The sequence below is a fragment of the Canariomyces notabilis genome (genome assembly GCF_033297395.1).
Source record: "Canariomyces notabilis strain CBS 508.74 unplaced genomic scaffold N656scaffold_4, whole genome shotgun sequence".
Classification (NCBI taxonomy): domain Eukaryota; kingdom Fungi; phylum Ascomycota; class Sordariomycetes; order Sordariales; family Chaetomiaceae; genus Canariomyces; species Canariomyces notabilis.
Window position 1 is genome coordinate 673,327 of NW_027041826.1, and position 18,448 is coordinate 691,774.

General features: G+C 53.8%; 8 protein-coding genes across 8 annotated transcripts; 4 read left to right on the forward strand and 4 right to left on the reverse strand.

The window, feature by feature from the left end:
- The first annotated feature begins 129 nt into the window (after positions 1 to 129).
- Positions 130 to 1,787, forward strand: N656DRAFT_842942 (uncharacterized protein). The gene is made up of 2 exons (XM_064819066.1): positions 130 to 831; positions 933 to 1,787. The coding sequence occupies exons 1-2, from the start codon at positions 476 to 478 to the stop codon at positions 1,579 to 1,581; spliced, it is 1,005 nt and encodes a 334-aa protein (XP_064672721.1). The 5' UTR covers positions 130 to 475; the 3' UTR covers positions 1,582 to 1,787.
- Positions 1,788 to 2,233: 446 nt separating this feature from the next.
- N656DRAFT_795840 (WD40 repeat-like protein) lies at positions 2,234 to 4,344 on the reverse strand (the record flags this gene model as incomplete). Its single annotated transcript, XM_064817464.1, has 5 exons — positions 2,234 to 2,482; positions 2,551 to 3,021; positions 3,082 to 3,979; positions 4,035 to 4,116; positions 4,212 to 4,344. 5 exons carry the CDS (start codon positions 4,342 to 4,344, stop codon positions 2,234 to 2,236), a joined length of 1,833 nt encoding a protein of 610 aa, XP_064672722.1.
- Positions 4,345 to 7,997: 3,653 nt separating this feature from the next.
- Positions 7,998 to 8,420, reverse strand: N656DRAFT_835178 (uncharacterized protein; the record flags this gene model as incomplete). Its single annotated transcript, XM_064818743.1, has 1 exon — positions 7,998 to 8,420. One exon carries the CDS (start codon positions 8,418 to 8,420, stop codon positions 7,998 to 8,000), a length of 423 nt encoding a protein of 140 aa, XP_064672723.1.
- Positions 8,421 to 8,829: 409 nt separating this feature from the next.
- Positions 8,830 to 10,039, forward strand: N656DRAFT_484874 (ribosomal protein L28e). The gene is made up of 5 exons (XM_064809812.1): positions 8,830 to 9,090; positions 9,152 to 9,249; positions 9,305 to 9,328; positions 9,402 to 9,526; positions 9,583 to 10,039. Exons 1-5 carry the CDS (start codon positions 9,051 to 9,053, stop codon positions 9,752 to 9,754), a joined length of 459 nt encoding a protein of 152 aa, XP_064672724.1. The 5' UTR covers positions 8,830 to 9,050; the 3' UTR covers positions 9,755 to 10,039.
- A 730-nt stretch (positions 10,040 to 10,769) lies between these two features.
- Positions 10,770 to 12,135, forward strand: N656DRAFT_795843 (malate dehydrogenase; the record flags this gene model as incomplete). The annotated part of the gene is made up of 7 exons (XM_064817465.1): positions 10,770 to 10,782; positions 10,847 to 10,878; positions 10,940 to 11,050; positions 11,121 to 11,208; positions 11,266 to 11,728; positions 11,782 to 11,926; positions 11,995 to 12,135. The coding sequence occupies 7 exons, from the start codon at positions 10,770 to 10,772 to the stop codon at positions 12,133 to 12,135; spliced, it is 993 nt and encodes a 330-aa protein (XP_064672725.1).
- Positions 12,136 to 12,954: 819 nt separating this feature from the next.
- On the reverse strand, positions 12,955 to 14,172 carry N656DRAFT_842947 (transport protein particle component; the record flags this gene model as incomplete). Its single annotated transcript, XM_064819067.1, has 3 exons — positions 13,310 to 14,172; positions 13,151 to 13,240; positions 12,955 to 13,086 (listed from the first exon to the last, which is right to left on the reverse strand). Exons 1-3 carry the CDS (start codon positions 13,916 to 13,918, stop codon positions 12,955 to 12,957), a joined length of 831 nt encoding a protein of 276 aa, XP_064672726.1. The 5' UTR covers positions 13,919 to 14,172.
- A 622-nt stretch (positions 14,173 to 14,794) lies between these two features.
- On the reverse strand, positions 14,795 to 16,831 carry N656DRAFT_766425 (uncharacterized protein; the record flags this gene model as incomplete). Its single annotated transcript, XM_064813477.1, has 6 exons — positions 14,795 to 15,200; positions 15,250 to 15,475; positions 15,532 to 15,631; positions 15,681 to 16,036; positions 16,094 to 16,525; positions 16,684 to 16,831. 6 exons carry the CDS (start codon positions 16,829 to 16,831, stop codon positions 14,795 to 14,797), a joined length of 1,668 nt encoding a protein of 555 aa, XP_064672727.1.
- Positions 16,832 to 17,778: 947 nt separating this feature from the next.
- Positions 17,779 to 18,230, forward strand: N656DRAFT_795846 (uncharacterized protein; the record flags this gene model as incomplete). Its single annotated transcript, XM_064817466.1, has 3 exons — positions 17,779 to 17,941; positions 18,000 to 18,044; positions 18,103 to 18,230. The coding sequence occupies 3 exons, from the start codon at positions 17,779 to 17,781 to the stop codon at positions 18,228 to 18,230; spliced, it is 336 nt and encodes a 111-aa protein (XP_064672728.1).
- Between the last annotated feature and the right edge of the window lie 218 nt (positions 18,231 to 18,448).

An 18,448-nucleotide genomic window follows, 5' to 3' on the forward strand; every position in this document is an offset into this window, starting at 1 on the left:
TAAGAGTCGTTTGTTACTTATTCGGGCTGTTTGTTTATTTGCGCCCGAATAGACATGGTTGAATATGGCGTAGAGCAACTTCTCAGCCTTCAGCACGCAGGATTGGTCTACGCCATATTCAACCATGAGTCTATCCGGGCCACCTACACCATGAAGTATCACAGCCTTGACATCGAGAGGATGTTGTGAAGACCTTGTCCATGTATAACCCTAACCCCACATTATTTCCGACCTCACTTTTCACTCACCTGTGCTTCCCCTCTTCAATTCAGATTGGCTCTCACTTACACGAAATCATATGAATAGTCATCAAATTGGGGTCCTTTAACTCACCTCTATTCCATCTCTGATTGAACTTTTTGAGCACTAACCCTATGCATACTCAACACTGATATGCTTTCGTGAGGAGCTCGTCGGATTCATTTCACCCTTTTGCTTCAATATCTCGGCTCGCCCAACTCGGAGCTCACTGTCCATGTCAGCAACACCAGCCGCAGAGCTGCCCCCGACCCTCGCCTTGGCAACTCTCAACGCAGCCATTTCGTCCATCTCGCCTGCTCTTGAAATCCTCGAGCGCTTCCACCACCGGAACAAGAATCAGCATCGCCTTTCCAAATGGTGGGCTCAAGCCGACATGCTGCGCCGGCACACGCGCAAGATGCTGGTGTGTTTGGAAGCTGGCGTACCAGATGCTGAAAGACTAGAGAGGATTCGGGCAAGAGGGAAGACGAAGAAGAAGAAGGAAGGGGGCGATGATACGGAAGAGGGGAATCTGGAGGTTAAGAAAAGGGCAGAGCATCTTCGTTGGACCCTAGCGCCGAGAGCCTATCTGTAAGTTGCCAGCCTTTGTTGTAGTTCTTCATCCATCACGGGCTGCGATGCAATATAGTCCGTTATCTATGCTCCAAATTAACAACCGTTATTGTGTACAGTGCCTTCACCCAGCTCTCCACAGACCGCCAGTTTGCCCATCTCGGACTGATGCTCCTGGGCGTTCTAGCACAGATCGACAAAGCCCTTGCACCATTTACCCCCTTGCCCAACGATGCACTCTTGGAAACCGATGCCGAGGGAGCAGCAACAGACGACACACCAGGGCCACTACCAAACTCAAATCCCTCGCCGCCTGACGGCAACATCGCGCTCGACAAAACCATGCCCCAGCCCCAAACTCTTGATTTAGACGGAGACACCGACATGGGCGTAGCCGTCTCAAGGGATGAGATCATTCTCCTGTCAATCGAGCGGGGGACTTCGACCGGATCGACGCCGGCACCAGCGCCAACATCAGCACAGACCGAGCCCACCGGTTTTACCAGCAGTAAGTTGACAGCAGGCCTGAGTTCCGGGTCAATATCAGAACCGCCAGTCGAGGTGGGAAACCAAGAAACCCGCAAAGACAGCCCAAGCATAGGGCCGCCGGTGATAGAGAAGCGCATGAAAAAGAGGCTTAAAGGGGGCGGTGGCGACGAGTTCGATGACATATTCAGCGCGCTCGACAAAGACAAGGTGAAGAAGCCAAAGAAAAAGAAGCGTAAGAAGGGCGATGAGTTTGACGATATCTTTGGAGGACTAGTATAAGGTATGGTCGGACTCGGTCATCCACCGTTGGTGTCCTTGATGCTAGGTAACATTCCACGAAGAGAATCCTAGATACCATGTGTGCTTGTATACCCCTGGCCGGAGATGAACAAACAATTCAAAGCAGGTCTACTACTCCGTACCGTTGGAAGCCAGAGCATAGCCATTGGATACTTTATCCTCAAGGCAGTGAGCTGCGCAGCGCGGAGACACCCAAGCCCGCATCAAACCAGCAAGTGACAAACCTAAAGCAAATCTGAGAGGAAACAAGGGCTCAATTCCACCCTTCGATCATCCATCCATCTTATTCCTGACGCCACGACATCCAGATTAGGAAAAGGAGTTTAGAGGCACACCGCCCAAGCTAACGCAACACCACATGACATGATACCGACAAAAAGGGGCTGCCCAATCAACCGCTTACGAAGCGGTAGCGGGCAGGCCGGCATGCCTTCACCACCTCCACTTTCCCACCCCAAGGACAGGATGGCTTCAGACGGGACAGTTACATCGCAATCCGTAAGAATTATAACCCCATTCAAGGAAGGGAAAACAGAGTGCAAACCAGCCAGCTTAACCTGCGAGTAGAGGTTCCCTCTCACCAATAATCACTCTGTTCTATTTCCTCCTCCACTCTACAACCGGACCCGCCCTACGGTCTCCGGTCCAAGCGGGTATACGACCAGACGCGGGCCCTCATATCTCCGGACCCCGTAGCAAAGAAGCCCCCGGTCGGCGTGGGCACAGGGCTGGGCGCGACCGAAATGACCGAGTTCTTGTGGCCCTGCAGCATGAGCTGCGTGTGGCCGGTGCGGGGGTCCCAGAATTGGACGCCACGGTCCTTGGATCCCGACAGGACCCACTCGGCGTCGGGGGTCAGCGCCACGCTAAGGACAAAGTCCTGTTTGCATTATCGTGTTAGTGATGTGAAGAGGAAAATGGTGGGACAAACCAAACAGACAAACATACCCTGTGGCCCTCGAACGTCTTGATGCACCGCCCTCCCTTGAGAGGCTGCTGCTGTGGCATCGGCCGTGAGGCCGTCAGCTCCCACATTTTGATCGTCTTGTCCAAGCTTCCGCTGACAAGTTCGCGGGCGTTGGGCGAGAAAGCGACGCTGTAGACACTGTCTTTATGACCGTCTGGGCCCTCGAGCCGTTCGACAAGGAAACCGGACTTGATGTCCCAAACCCGGACGCTCTTGTCAAGAGAGCCGGCAGCGACGAACTTGGTGTCGGGAGAAATGGCTACGGTCGTGACACCGTCCTCTATGCTTAGCGTCATGGTGCTCTGGCCGGTCTCGATATCCCACAGCCGAACGGTCCTATCGCCGCTGCCGGATGCAATGGTGCGTCCGTCACGCGCAAAGTCGAGTGAGTAGATATCTTGCTCATGGCCATGGAACGTGTTACGGATCTGTCTTGCTTGGATGTCCCAGACCTGGACGAATCAGTATACACAAGAGCCGGCGGGGTACCATTTTGGGAGCCCAGAACTTACTCGGATCAGCTTGTCTTCGGCGCCGGTAGCGAGGTACCTGCCATCGGGACTGAAGCAGACGCTTCTAATGTATAGATCTCCATTCAAATCAATGCTCTCGTCCTGGAGGACACAAATCTTATCACCCGTGGCGACGTCGTAAATCTGGGCGGATCTGTTGCACCCAGTCGCAACATATTTGCCGTCATGGCTGAATCTCACGCAGCATACAACACTCTCATGCTGCAGGGTGTGGACAAGCTCAACATCCAGGACACGGGGCACATGCTGGTTGAAGATGGCCCACCAATCGTCTCTGACCTTCTTGATGTGGTTCGGAAGACGCTCGACGTCGAGATCGCCCAGGGAGTTGGTCTGAGGAGGAGGCGGAGCAGGATGCTGCACCATCCGAGCATGATCTGGGGTCGGATGGGTCGGAACTTGCGGAGACTGGCCAGGGCCATTGTAGGGGACCGGAGTATTGATCTGAGGAGTGGCCGGGCCACCCGCCGGCGGTCTACCGATGGCTCGCTTGCTACCGGGCCCCGGCGATGCCGTGCTTTGGGGGGGTTGGGGAGGAAAACCACCCGGGGCAGGCCCCTGCGGATATTGCTGCTGGAACGGAGGCTGCTGAGACGGCGGAGGCGGCGGAGGCGGGGGACCCTGCAATCCAGGAGGAGCCGGAGGCATGTGCGGCGGCTGCTGTTCCTGCTGCGGTGGGTGCGGCGGAGGGGCCAGGCCACCTTGGCCGACTGCTTGGCCCGAAAGGATAGCGCCAATGATAGTATTGGCTCCCGGGTTGCCAATCTGGGGCGGCTGCTGCGGCGGGCCGACATGTTGAGAAGGTGGGTTCAAGTGACCGGGCGGGCCTCCACGGGCCTCCAGTTGGCGGCGCAACAGGTTGATCTCGTCATCATACCTGACCACTACGTGAGCGCGTGGCTAACGAGGGGGGATTAATGCTGATAACTTACTTCTGCTTGAGGCTGATTTGCGTCTGCTCCATCTGGTAAACCTTTTCGCGGATCAGATTCATCTCCTGAACCTGAGCTTGGACTATTTTGCAATGCGGTTAGAGCCGGGAATCCTTATCAACGGGAGGCGCCAAGCTCGCCATTCATTCACGATCCAGCCCGGGAACGGAGGCTTACTTTGATGCTCGTATCCCTCGGTCTGTCGAGCGTACGCCTCGACCTCGGCACGGATCTGGTCGAGGAGCTCGTTCACACGGGCGGCGCCGTTGCCAGGGGGGACGCCGCCCATACCGCGGTGGCCCGGATACATCGACATCTTGTCTGATCAGATGTCTGAATAGTACTTGGCCTCGTCTTTGTTTTTGTTTTTTTTTTTGTTTTTTTTTGGGGGTTACTGCGGACAATGCGAACGCGGTGATTGGACTGTGTCGGTAATGATGATAGCAATTAGATCCGACAATTTTTTTTCTGCTTCGTTGTCCTCCTTTCCCCCAATCAACAAATATTGCCCGGGTGCCAACCGTCCCTGCGTGCGCGCAGAAACTGAATAAAGTAAAGCTTGGCGTGCAATCGGATGCACGTTCGTTGCGACGCGGCTTGGGCCGGAATGACGACTGCGGTTTATTGACTCTCGTCGTCGGGGGTAGGGGACGATGATGGTGATGGTGTTGAGATGGAAAGGAATGCGGTGGTAGTTCGAGGAAGGAAAGGGAAAAAAAAGGGACCCAGACCGGAGGGGGCGGCTGGATCAAGTTGGGGAAGCGCAAGGCAATCTGCGAGCCAAATCATTCAGTAGGTAGGGGAAAAAAGGTGCTACAACACATTGGCCGACATGCGCCGGCGCCACCCAAAACCATCCAAGTTAGGAGCTGGGCAGGCAGGGACCAGGGTGAAATGCGGCGTCTGCATGAAGAGTGGATCTTCTGTGGACCCGGGCCCGTGCATTGCTAGGCTGTCTTAGCGCAGCCGTTCTGGAAGGGGTGGGAAAGAACAGGGTGGGGGAGTGGAGGTGTGTGCAGAGGTGCAGAAGCGGGGTGGTTCCAAACACGCTCACGTTTTGTTTCCCGAGAGACCAACCACCGCCCACCCACCACCCACCCACCACCTGCAACGGGAACTTTTCACAAAATTGCCGGCGTTGCTTTTTCTTACTCAGACGACGCACTTACACTACCGGCCGGGACAGATAAACCAAGCCTACCATAGCCAATGAATACCATAGGAGTGTAACTCGGCTCCGTCCATTGCTGTGTTGACGGAGACAATTAAGAACGCTTTAGAGGTTGACTAGCCGTGCTGGGAAATATTAGCAGTTCCCGACTCCGTACGTGACACACTTTGTGGCACGTCCGTCAAATACCGTATGCATCTATCAGTGCCAGGCTTTTCGATCGTTGCAATAAGCCTCTTCATTGCCTGCGCACATTATCCGGTCCATCTCTTATCACCCAGTGGTCAATGTGTCTGAACCGGCTGTGCGGCCTCGGCAAGATGACACCGCTCCAACCACACCCTCGCTGTATTGCATCATTGCTCTGCACGCGCAACATCTTCACGGCATACACCCGGGGTGTGGGCAACGAAGCTAAGAGGCGGGGAAGCCTTGCCCCTTTCGGTTCACCTGGAGTGTTACCGATGGCTCGCCTTATCCTACCGAAACCGTCTGATGGTGCGGGCAGGTTTGCGTGTGAAGTACAGCAAGTGTAGGAAGCCTGATGCAGCAGAAGCAGCAGCAGCACATCCCTTCCAACCTCCAGTGCAGGGGGAATTCTCAGTAGTGCCACACCTTGGGACACCCTAGAGCATGGCTGCAGGCTTCGCCCTAACGTTAGCTGGGAAGTGCAGAATGTGGCCGACTGGGCGAGAACAAGCGGCTGTCATGTGTTCTGACGTTAAGTTGCTGTATTGTATGCACGTAGTGTATGTATAGTACATTGCTGCAGCGTACATACATACAGTAGGCAAATGCGCAAGGTCGTACATCCGCTCATTGTGTCGGGTGTTGCGGCTTGATGCGCAGCTCGCCTGGCTCGCCTATCTGTGCTGGCTGGCCCATCTCGTGCATTTCTGACGGCCAGTCGGTGTTGAAGATGCATCATGTGCATGGAAAGTTGAGCTGGTGCCTCATTTGGACCGCTGCTCACATTATCCGAGCAGATTGGGCCCTTGGGGGGGGCTGCTGTTTTAACCTCTAGGCCATCCTCACTGCTCTAATCATGCCTGAGGTTATCAACAGCAAAGCTCCTCAATTTCCTGACGATGCAGTTAGTAGAGTATTGGCCGCAAAGCAGCACCTCGAAGCGTTGGCAATCAGTTCCTGTTGGGGTTGGGCAAAGGAGAGTTTGGGGCGGGGAACCACTCACCAGTCACCACTTGCAATTTTGTTGCAAGATCTCAGGCTGTGCTTCTGGGTTGGGTGTGTTGCGCAGTGCTCGAGCGGGGACCAGATCCGATGCACATGACACCAAACCGAAATCGGGAAGTGGGCCCACGGCCCGAGCCCACCCTGTAATTGGCGAGCACACTGTCAACCTGGAATTGTCACCTATGCACCCGGTCGATGGCAGGTTTGGCGGGAGAGGGCTCGACGAGTCGACTTAGCTCCAAGAAGAGAAGAGCATGGATTAATAAGACGCAGTACGTACAACACATCTGTTAGCACGGCCAAATAAATGCTTTGAGGTCATCTTATTGCCAAGTCCCAGGAATCATAGCAATGCCGCTTTGCAGATGTCCGAGGCTGTTGCTGACTTAGGTTCTCGAACTGTCAGCCTGGAAGGTTGCAACCATAGCACTGCCGGGACATCGCCAAACATATCCAATTGACCCAAATTCATACTTTAGTACGGGATCCCTGAAGTGACTGGGGTTCTACCAATGCTTCGAAGCAGCCAAGTGGCAGTGGCGGTCGCTCTCCAACTTTACGTCCCCTATGTAACTATTAGGGTCTTGCTCTGGTCCAAGCCTACAGGTAAGTTGGATTACGGGTAGCGGGATACCACCAGACATATACGGTATAGGCACCTACAGAATAGAACATCCAGACCTGTCTGCTCAAGAGACTTCTGCTCACTGCCGAATCTGTCGGCGGCAAAATCCTCTGGAAGCTCCATTTCTCACTCAAGTGGCATAAGGCTGCTTACCTTGCAGCATGCCCGCAGTTCGACTAATCGTCCTGTTGTCAGCAATGGCCCCGGCCTGCATCGAGCGTTCGTTATCTCAGAAATCTGATGGCTATCCAAATGATAAGTTGCCTACTTGCCTCCGCTCATCCGCCTCTGCCACTGGCTTTCAGTTGCACGTGTTAGCGACCGTTTGAAAGAATAGGGCAATTACCTCTTACGGTTGGAGGGACATGCTTTGCCGGGGCATCAAACGAGTATCCAAGGAAAGGCATTGAAGCTAGATAAGCACCTGCAGCGGAGAGAGTTAAGATAGGAAGGATCAGGTAAAGACCTGAGCCTGAATAAGGCGTCCAGGCTGCAAGTAGGGTTGAGTTTGATTCCCAGGCTCTCATTCCCATGACGGGAGGTATTCAGCGTTGGGTGAGGGGTTATCCAACCGGCACCCGTCCAGGTTTCTGATGGGATACATGTCAATATAGCGCCATAATAGGAGCGAGATTCAGGGATCAGAGGAGCCCAGCAGGAGGGTGACCTCCCTATTCCTCCATCCACCTGCTCAAGACCGAGATTCAAGTTCGACTCACAACAGCGAGCCTCCCGTTCCTTCCAGACAACCAGCCAATGCCTCAAGCGTAATGAAATATACATAAGAAAAGGCCCTGATGTACAAGGGAAGGAAAGACTAAAAGATAGCACAGCTGTCAGCTGCTGAACATCTCGAACTAATGCCACCACCCGCCAAGCCAAACGCTTCCCAAACGAAACGCAAGGAGATAAACAAGTAGATATTGGTGCGATTAAAACTCAGACAGAGTGAGAGACGACCATTCCATCCATCTCACGAAAAGCTCACGAACTTCGGATCCCGCGGCCGCCCATCCGCCCCAATCCCATTCTCTTTGAATTTCTGCTCCATGTATACTCTGCGCGCCTCATCAAACAGCATCCGCCTTTTCTTCATGATCTTGACGATTTCCCGTTTCGCCGCGTCACCCAGTCCAGCTCGTGTGTCACCGTCCTGGATATTGCCTGACAAGTCGAAAGTGGATGAGGACAGGCCTGCTTCGATGTCTCCCTCAAACGAACCGGCACCGGGGCCGGTGCTAAGGCGTGAGTAGAGGTAGTCACCCCCGGGGAAACGGAAGGAAACCTGGGAGAGGGAGGACTGTAAGGCCGGGAGCCATCGGGCGCGGGAGAGGTATAGGGTTGTGGTTAAAAGGAAGGTGAGAAGGGTCAGGCTGTAGTAGAGGAGGTAGGCCATGCCGATCCCTTTGTTCTCTTCTTTCTTTGATGTTATTTACTTGGGACTGTTGGGGCGTTCTTTTGCGTGGGTTGGCTTGCGACGGTTGATTGTGAAACCTCGCTGGAGTCGCCGCACGATGGATGCGCCGGTTCGGGAAGGGCGGAGACTGTTGCAAGATGGTAAAGAAGGAAAACGATTAACGAAATGAAGAGGAGAAATAGTGCGCGACACGGGTTAGATGCGCATTTCCTCTTGCCAGTTGATAGGGGACCCTAATTGTCGATAGCAGGTCATCGAGGAGGCGGCGATCAACCTGCCGACCTGAAGCAAACAGTTGAGCAAGTGGCTTTGTTCGTCAGCCGCTTGGCGACCTCCCGTCAGTGGATCACACCAGGGAGGAATAGTGTACCGTAGCTCCCGTACAACATGCACGGACCATCCCTATTAATGTAATGGGTTGCTAACCAAGCCGAGTTTGGGCCAGTTTATCGCGCCGAGGAAATAAGAGCCTAGCCTGAAACGGTATGTTAGGCGAGCCCACATTCGATGTCCAAAAAACCCAAGTGTTGGAACTGAAATTCGAGATCACGGAAACTCGTTGACGACTTGATTCTGAACGCTCGAGAGTCCAACGTCCACACCTTCAAAATGTCCAACGTTTCGGCCGACCTCATTTGGGAGATTTCCCGTACGTATTTCCACCCAATATCCGAAGGTCTGCACGGGTTTCTGACGCATTCATGACCCAGGCAACAACAACTCCTTCCTTGTGAAGAGGAAGAAGACTGGTGGCCTTGTCCAGTTCTCTCGGGATCCCCTCAACCTGGTGAACCTGCACTCGCGCAAGGTACGATATGAGAAGTCCGAGGCTAGGTGCTGCGACATATGCTGACAAGGAACAGTTTGCGGGCTTCGTCAATGACAAGGTACGATGACTTAGCAGCTTAATCCCAACTCGCCCAAATTGCGCGGAACTGCGATCTAATGCAAAATGGCTAGGCTCTGGGTATTGTTCCCAACGAGAAGGGTGGTGTCCAGGTGATCAGCAAGAAGCCGGCTGCTGCCAACAAGCCCGCTTCTGGGTTGTACACCGTCACCTACGGCGGCAACAAGACAGCCCGCAAGTCAGTGCAAACCGGCCCGGAGGAAAGGAGGCAGAAGCACTAACATCCTTCCACAGGACATACAAGGCTGTTGCCAACCAGGCCGCCAAGAACAGCTACCGTCCCGACCTTCGGCAAGCCGCCGTTGCCCGCGCCAGCGCCATCCGCCGATCCCAGAGACCAGTCAAGCCCGAGCCGGAGAAGAAGCTGAGAGGCGCCGCTGCCAGGAGGGCGGCTGCGAAGGAGTAAACGGGTTTCAAAGGAGCTAGGACGAGTCGGAACGTGTATCTCTATAACGAGCCAAATCCTCGCCGAGAGGTGCATGACAGGATCGGAATGCAGGGCGATAGGCCAGGATGGGTTGCCTATTTGCATTCAGGGAACTGCTACGGCGTTTGATATCCAAAGAATCAATCCCTAAAGCGGGGTCTTCCGGAATGGAATAAGGATGGCGTTGCGGCACAATGTAGATGTTCGGGTGTACAACGGCTGCGTGCCAAGCTGGCAGTCGGAATTCCTTGACCGACTTGCGTGATGGCATTTACAGTACATGATCGAAAAGGGTCGCTGGGATGCTGTCGATCCATTAAGGCCACAAGAGTGGCACTGCGGGCGGCTTCGGTCTCAGGCATGAGCTGTAACCCGGTCTTCCCCGATTCCCCAGATCCGACAGCCGGGCCTCGGGATTCCACATGTTTGGGGAGGGATCGCCGTCTCTTCACGAGATTCCGCCTCCAACTCGTGGCGGACGTAAAGCGCTATCGCGAATTGCGCAGAGTAAGCTATGTGAGACTCGGGTGCCTCGAAAACGCCAGGTCCGATTAAACGCGGCGGCTATGCACGTAACACAAAGCCAATTGAGCCGGACGAATCTGTGCACGCAGTCGCAATGACTGCTGGAGGGGTGGGCAACGTGGGACATAGCACAGCTCCAATAGCTCCAGGGCGCTGACGCCAGCGGCTGGCCCGGGAGTCTCCACGACCCCGCCAAATCTACCTTACTTAAAGTGCCAATCTTAAGAATCCTAGGTCTTCCTCTGCGCGTACCACTACCCTCTCTACCTTGCTCAACAAACCTCCCTGTGCCTTCTCAGCCCTCGCAGCATCCAGGTACGCCACTGGGTACTGATTCGACCTCGTCGAAACACCAGTCAGCCTTCTACTACTGGAACACTGAACTGACATTGGACTTCGTGTGAACAGCGTGTTACCCCTCCATCTTGATACACCCCGCACCACAGTTCCCGTGAAACCGAGAAACAAGATGGTCAAAGCCGGTAAGGGATACGAATTGCCATCTTGCCCAATGTGGGCACGAGCAAGAGCTAAAACTATCAACAGTCGTTGCTGGCGCCTCTGGCGGCATTGGACAGGTTAGATTATCGTCCTCGAATGCTGTTCCTTGACAGGTCATGCTGAGTCGATACCCCGCAGCCCCTCTCTCTGCTGCTGAAGCTCTCCCCGCTTGTCGACGAGCTCGCCTTGTACGACGTCGTCAATACCCCGGGTGTCGCGACCGATCTGTCTCACATCTCGTCCAACGCCGTAGGTGACAGATAACCTAGAAGGATCAAAGGCCGGGACGGGCGGATTGTGGCTAAACCTGGCCCAACAGAAAACCACAGGCTACCTTCCGCCAAACGATGGCGCCAAGACGGCCTTCAAAGATGCCGACATCATCATCATCCCGGCCGGCATTCCCCGTACGTGTCAATCAGCAAAGTGCTGCCTGAGCTAAGTGCTAACACTTACTGTCGAAGGCAAGCCTGGTATGACTCGCGATGACCTCTTCAACATCAACGCCGGCATCGTCAAGGGCCTGATTGAGGTTGCCGCCGAGGTTGCGCCCAAGGCTTTCATCCTCGTGATTTCCAACCCCGTCAACTCGACCGTCCCCATCTCTGCTGAGGTTCTCAAGACGAAGGGTGTCTTCAACCCCCAGCGCCTCTTCGGTGTCACCACCCTCGACATCGTCCGCGCCGAGACCTTCGTCGCCGAGATTGCCGGCAAGGCCAACCCTCAGCAGCTCACCGTCCCCGTCATTGGCGGACATTCTGGCGAGACCATCGTCCCGATCTTCAGCAAGGTCGATCCTCCTGTTACGATCCCCGATGACAAGTATGACGCCCTGGTCAACCGCGTCCAGTTCGGCGGTGACGAGGTCGTCAAGGCCAAGGACGGTACTGGATCCGCCACCCTCTCCATGGCCTACGCTGGCTACAGGTGAGGATGCGATCGTCATGTCTTCCTGTGTCATAATATTAACAACGGTTCAGATTTGCCGAGAAGCTCCTCAAGGCTGCCAAGGGCGCCAAGGGCCTCGTCGAGCCCAGCTATGTCTACCTCCCGGGTGTCCCGGGTGGCAAGGAGATCCATGAGAAGGTTGGGGTTGACTTCTTCTCGGTCCCCATCGAGCTTGGGGTAAGTCACTTTCCGCCCACCGGCCAGTCCCAACCTTGAATTGAATTATGCTGACACATCCTAACTAGCCCAATGGTGCTGAAAAGGCCATCAACATCCTGGGTGATATCACCGACAAGGAGAAGACCCTGCTCGAGGCGGCAGTCAAGGGCCTGAAGGGCAATATTGAGAAGGGCATCTCGTTCGCCCACAACCCCCCTCAAAAGTAAATATTCCCCACCCAGGATTCATGAAACGGCGAAGTACACCCCATTCCCCCGCTTGTTAAGTTGGCAGGTCGTGTTTGCGTTTTTGCACGCGTTATACTTCTGTGGCTTCCCCAGATAGCCCGGGTTGCGGTGATGGCCAATAGAGCTAAATAAAAACGTTGTCTCTATCGGTTTGCATCAAGGGCTAAGCGGCTGATTGGTTGTTCTACTCATTAGGCTGTAAATCGAAAACGTGATGCTGCTCGCAGCGGGACGATCATGGCAGCTGCCGTGCTCTCTCCTGATGACGCCGCCTTCTTTCCCGATGGCGGAGGATGGACTGTGTCTGCAGTTAGCTAGCACTCGGCTTCCTTGCTGGAAAGGATGTCCCAAAGAGGGTAATTCAGCTAGGAATTCACTGATTAGCCTTGCTTATATGGTATTGATTCTGGTTGGTGGGCTTATTCGAGTGGCCTTGCTATAGGCAAAAGAGTGACGCTCCAAGTCGTCTCAGAGGGACAAAATATTGGGTGGATGTGCATGTAGCTTAATCGTTTTTCCAAATGCTGGGGTATTAGACATGTATCAACCATTGCGAAGAACAGCAAAAGATACCGTAAAACATTGCCTTCATCATGCTGTTCCCAACGCCTCTAACGCCTTACGTCACCAATATGTTCCCCGGTACATATGTAGTGGCTTGAGAGACATGACTTCCCGAGCAGGTTTAATGCCCACACATCCAGATGATCCCTCACCCAGTTCCTGCTTCTGACTCAATGAGTTTCCACTTCTATGAATCTGGTAAATAGTGTTGCAGTAAATGACTGTCTTTGCTGGCTATGTCTTGACTGGAACAGTCTTGATCTGGAATACTGCGCTCGGCAGCTCGGTTGTTTCGGCTTGTACTGTGGCTGTTATGCCCATTGCTGCCAGGGCGCCGCGGACGATGCCGCAGGGAAACCAGAGGAACTTTTCCAGCGCTATAGTCAGTCTCCCGAGGTTCATTATGGCGGGAAGGGAGAGGAGATGTTACCGGTTGTGCACGGAGGACCGCCTGGCTGTTTAATTCGGCGCTCATGCGCGAGAAGGGACGAAAGGAGTTGTCTGTTAGAACGTAGACTCCCTTTCGTTGAGCGATAGGCAGTCAGCACAGGAATCAGGCGAAGGACAGCGTGTTGGGGAAGTGACATACCCTGTGGTTTGTTTTGAGGTTATCCACCTGTTTCCTAAACACCAAAGTCCAGAGGTCTTTGCAAAGGAATTTGATCACGTCAAGGGTATCGTTGAAGCGAGGCCGATCGCGCGAGAACCTAACTTCCACCACCCTGATTAGCCAACATCTCCCCCCTTTCCTCCCAAAAGCGAACCACAAGACGAAAGCAAGGTAGGGGAAATAGACAACCCACCTCTCCACGAGCCCCTGTCCAACGCGGTACCCAATGCCTTCCAGCCGCCAGAAAACAGCCTCCCTTTCCTCCTCCTCCTCCATCACCGACGGGCCCTCTCTTATCGCCATACCTGTCCCGGCAGCACCGCCCGAAGTCGTCCTCTCCCCAACAGCCCCGTCATTCAGGGTCGTCTGCCCCTGCCCCTGTCCCTGGTTCCCTTGTCCATCAACCAACCCGCCGGCAGCGGCATTCGCCTCGGCCTCCTTCTCCTTTGCGCCCGCCTCAAGCTCATTCGTAATGCGGTACGCCAATGGCACGATCTCTATCAGGAGAAAATCGAGGCAGGACGACGACAGGAAGCGGGCGGTTGGGTCTGAGGCGTTGTAGGGCGGCATGACCGCCTCGAAAGACATTTTGGTGAATTTTTCCGTCTTTTCCCGCCTTTTATGCTTCCTCCTTTCCACTTGGCTCTTGTCGTCGCACTTGGGTGCCGTAGGTGTTCAGAGGGGTAGGTGATTCGCTATAATCCGGGTTGTCTTGGGACTGTCGCTGCCGCTGATGAGAGCGCAAAGCCGAAGTTGAAATCGCAGTTAAAGAGAGGCGGCATTGGCTGTTGGCAGAGACTAAAAAACGGAACGACTGACCCAATTCGGGGAGAGGCGGGCGGACTTCGATCGTCAGGGCAGTGGTCGTTTGCACCGTCTGGTTTGCACGCTGAGTGTCTACAAGCGTGCAATTCATTGATTTATCCCGAGGAATGCATCTACGAAGCGATTCGCATGGAGCTCAGGGGTCTTGTGGAGCTACACAAATTCTTGGCATGCAAGAATACGGTATATGCTTTTAAGCACCATACTTCAGGGGTCGAACTTGAGTCATTCTGCACGGCAAGTACTGCTTCAAGTACACACGCCAGTCAAGAATGCGTCTGATCAAAGTCCATTATGACGCCGGGTCCTTTGTCGGCATGTATCATCGGATGGATTACTTCCCAAATCCCATGGTATCACACCCTGCCCCTGGCGACGGCGCAGAGGTCCAGTACACAGCCAACGTCTCCCGTTCCCTCGACCCAAAATAACTCCTTGCTCCCTGGTCCTATATCCCACATTCATCACAAGTCCACAAGTCTCTGACACATGCCTCCCCCAACGCCAACTAATGCCGAGTTCGCAAATGGAATACCTTGCGAAGGTCGTTGATACAAACGGCACCCTATGCCTGACCCAATAAAACAAAACAAACCGCAGTCTTCACTGCGGGCTATTCTCGTGTCGCCCTTTAAATAACTAGTACAAGGGCCCTGAATAGCCATTGCTTCCATAGTTCGCTCGCTTGACCGGCCGCGCAGGCGGTTCGTCGTCATCGGACAGCGTCAGGTCGATTACTTCGGGAGCCGGGCGCTTGCTTGACGATCTGGCGGCTGTAGGGCCATCTTGGGACGCGGCACTTGCCGGGGTTCCGAAATACGGCGTAGATCCCGATGCGGAAAGCATACTAGGGGTTTCTGTGTTCCTGTTGGCAGTCTTGGTCACTTCTGACGCGATGAATACATCGTCGTCGTCGACAAAGCTTGCTTCCTGCACCTTAGGGGTTACGTCCCTTTCCCGGCCTGGAACGACCCATTTGCCGTCGGTTTCAATTGTGACTTGTTCGACAGACTCAGAAGTCTGCGATAGTATGTCGCGCGCATATCTGCCACTCGGGTTAGTGAGCGAACAGACCTAAACAATGTGAGACTCACTCGTCGATGGCCAGTTGGTCATATGGCGCAGGTTTATTGCAGATGGGGCATATCCACTGCGGGCCCTGTTCCTGCAGTTGGAGATATGACGTCGCGTCAAAGCACTGAATATGGTTACAACCGAGACCACGGCAAGGAACTTTTAACCTCATGTATGTAATCGGGCACTTGAGACTCAGGTTCTGCGACGTGGCAACTACGTCGGGATCATTGGCCTTCTTCGTAACTAGAGACACGTTAGGGCGGTTCACGATGAACGATCCCAGCAGAACATTGACCCACTCTCGGCAACAACAGATTCTTTACGAATCTTCTTCTGTATTTGAGACACGAGGGTCTCGACCGGGACCGTCTTGCAAACGATCACAGTCAGGTAGAACTTCTGCCAAGTAGTTAGCGGAAATCCCTAGCAGTCCCCGCCCAATCCATACCTCTGTTGGCGCCTTGACATTGAGAGGTGCTGAGCTTACCTTCTGAGTCAGGGCATAGGTGAGCTCAACGTTATTAGAATAGCTGGTAGGTTTCAGGCGTAGCGAGTCCGTGATGTCAACCGGTCTAGTAGACCCAGGTTTGTTCTTCACGCCTCGCAAGTTGGCCTTGATTTCACCGCCATTCACCTTTAGTTCGCACTGATAGGGGAACGCGATGTCCTGGGGCCCGGTGTTGCCGGCCGCACAAAACACCATGACCCTCATGCTGGTGTCTGTCAAGCATAGTTGAAGCGCCGCATGATCCTGTGTCTTGAGGGTAATGCGTTCCGCATTGCGGTGCGCTGTCATCACTGGTCCTAGTTAGCCAACAGATTAATTAGCGGAGCGGGTAAGAAACATAACACCAGACGCACCCTCGAGGGTCCTGATGTCTCCGACTTGGTATCTCTGTTCGTAGAACGGGCTTGGTTTGAAAAGAATGCCTGGAGACATCAGCACAGCATTGGGCCTCGGCCGAGCGGCCGAGCCATTTGACGAGCCTGGATAAGAAGGGCCCGGCTGGGCATGCGATCGTGGCGCAGCTGGCGGAACGTAGCTCGAGGAAGTGTAGGGCGGCATGGCATAGTTGGGAGGCGTTCCCTGGCGGCCTGCTTGGTAGAAAGCGGGATCAGGCAGCGGCCCGGAATGGGGCCGCGATGATTGCAGTTGCGATGGCGGCTGCGATGGCGGAGGTGGTTGCTGTGGGGAAAGGGACGGAGCGATGAAGATCGAGGTCTGAGAATGAATGCTCTTTCGGATCTCACTTAACCGTTCCCAGTCCCTGTCTGTAGCGCAATTGTTGATGTCTGTTGAGCGAATGTAAGCCATTGAACAAACTTCACGTGGGAGTCGCGCCAGAATTACAGAGTAAAATGCAGTTCGAGTGATGGGAAGAAGAGGGAACGGAAATGGGTAGTGAACAGGATATGTATCTCAAGGCAAAGCAAAGCAGCGGTAGCCTTACGGGTGATGATGCGCCTTTGGAGATCGCTTTTGTTGCCTGTCTTGGGAATTCCATTCACGGCGCAGATGGATTGAAGAGTTGCCTTTGAGATGGCGGGGATCTGAATAGTACGGATGAGGCTTTGCGCCTCGGCCGATCTATCATCCATTTCCTCCAAGTTGCGGCCCTGGGGTCATCCAAAATTCGCAGTGAGGAAAGAGCGACGCAAATAGAGCCCTTAGGGTGCTGCCCGATTGAAGCCTCGGGCCTCCAGTCACAGCACGTTGATTGCTGCGAGTTTCACGGGTGCGCGCAGCAGTTCAATGCTGGTGACGCAGCGCACGCCAGACTCAATTCAAGGCGATTATGGATCGCTGATAGCTGAAGCTGCCGGGCTTCTCTTCCACGCCTGGCAGCCTCGCTTCCTCCTGCTGCACTTGGGCAGTTGAGAGAAATCCAGTACCGTCGTCGTCGAAAAGGCGGAGTTGCACGGCAGAAACGCCTTGCAAAAAAGGCTGCCCAGTGCCCACTGATGCCTTCCACCTGGATGGTAACTTTACCTCGAACTTGTTCACGCCTTCTGTTCTCCTGTGCTGTGGGGTAACTTTATCAAGTACCTGATTGAATACAGTAAGTCAACTACACACTGAATTCAGTCGAGCACGACGCTAGATGCAAGGGAAGTTAAAGGCAGGAGCGACCTTGGAAATGAATCGCAACGTAATGGCAGTTCTATTTTAGATACAGACAGGAGTTTACAACGGCAATCTAGCAGTCGCCAAACTCGCCACTTCTTAGAACTTTTCAGCCTAGGTACGGATATAGCTGCGTTAATTACAGATACATAGGTACCTACGCAGTACACACAGCGGTATTGTACTGTACAGTACATACATACTTGATTTTACAGCTTAATTACCGTATGTGACCTTGGTATCAATTCAACCCACTGCAAAGTTCACTGTCCAGACTAACTGAGAACTCAGAAAATTCAACCACATGCGTTTGACTTTGCACTCCTAATCTAATTCCACACACCATATTCGAGCTATAAGGTCAAGTCTCAATATACATTTTGTTTCAAAGTGCCCTTGGGTATTACAACGAGCAGTCAAAATGGCCAAAAGCTCAAGATCAAGCGTCGTCAAGACAAACAACCAGCGTCTCAAAAAGAATGTCTTTGGTCCTGTCGAGGCAGCGAGAGCAGAACGTCTCTCTGCGAAGCTATTGGCGATCGCATCTCAGCCCAAGCCCCAAAAAGACCTTGAAATGAAAGAAGGTAGGTGTTCCACTAGACTTAGCATGGGAGTACACTGATTACTGACGAATACCTGCAGAGCCTGGGGATGAGACCAAGGATGGCGCTGCTGAAAAAGATGACTGTGGGTTTTGAAGCTTTCCAACAGGTTTCTGAGAAACACCATTGTTGACACGTCGCAGCCATGGAAGTTGATGTCCCAAAGCCGGCAAGCAAGAAGTCAAATAAACGGAAGGTTGAGAAACGGAAGGCCAAGAAGAAGTCGTCCATCGTCTTTCCAATGAGGGGTCCCAAGCGTAACAAAAAATGAGAAGCTTGGGATTTGACTTCTTCACAAAAGCCACGGCGGCGTCCTTCACGGTGGCGTCCCTTGTCTAAATTGACATTGCCACCGATTGCTATCCTCTGATCTCCTTGCTGAGTCTGTTAGATCATAAGGGTTGGGAAGGAGCCGTCGCGAAAAGGCCGGCGAGGCGGTGAATAGGCTCAGTCATATGATGAATTCGTCGTGTTGAGCATTGAGAAAGC

What these genes read in the sequence shown, in the direction of transcription:
- N656DRAFT_484874 (XM_064809812.1), top strand. Translation starts at nt 9,051, where the DNA reads ATGTCCAACGTTTCGGCCGACCTCATTTGGGAGATTTCCC. An exon ending in CCTCATTTGGGAGATTTCCC is followed by an intron (nt 9,091 to 9,151) that starts GTACGTATTTCC and finishes TTCATGACCCAG; the next exon opens with GCAACAACAACTCCTTCCTT. An exon ending in GGCAACAAGACAGCCCGCAA is followed by an intron (nt 9,527 to 9,582) that starts GTCAGTGCAAAC and finishes ATCCTTCCACAG; the next exon opens with GACATACAAGGCTGTTGCCA.
- N656DRAFT_842942 (XM_064819066.1), top strand. Translation starts at nt 476, where the DNA reads ATGTCAGCAACACCAGCCGCAGAGCTGCCCCCGACCCTCGCCTTGGCA. An exon ending in CTAGCGCCGAGAGCCTATCT is followed by an intron (nt 832 to 932) that starts GTAAGTTGCCAG and finishes TATTGTGTACAG; the next exon opens with TGCCTTCACCCAGCTCTCCA.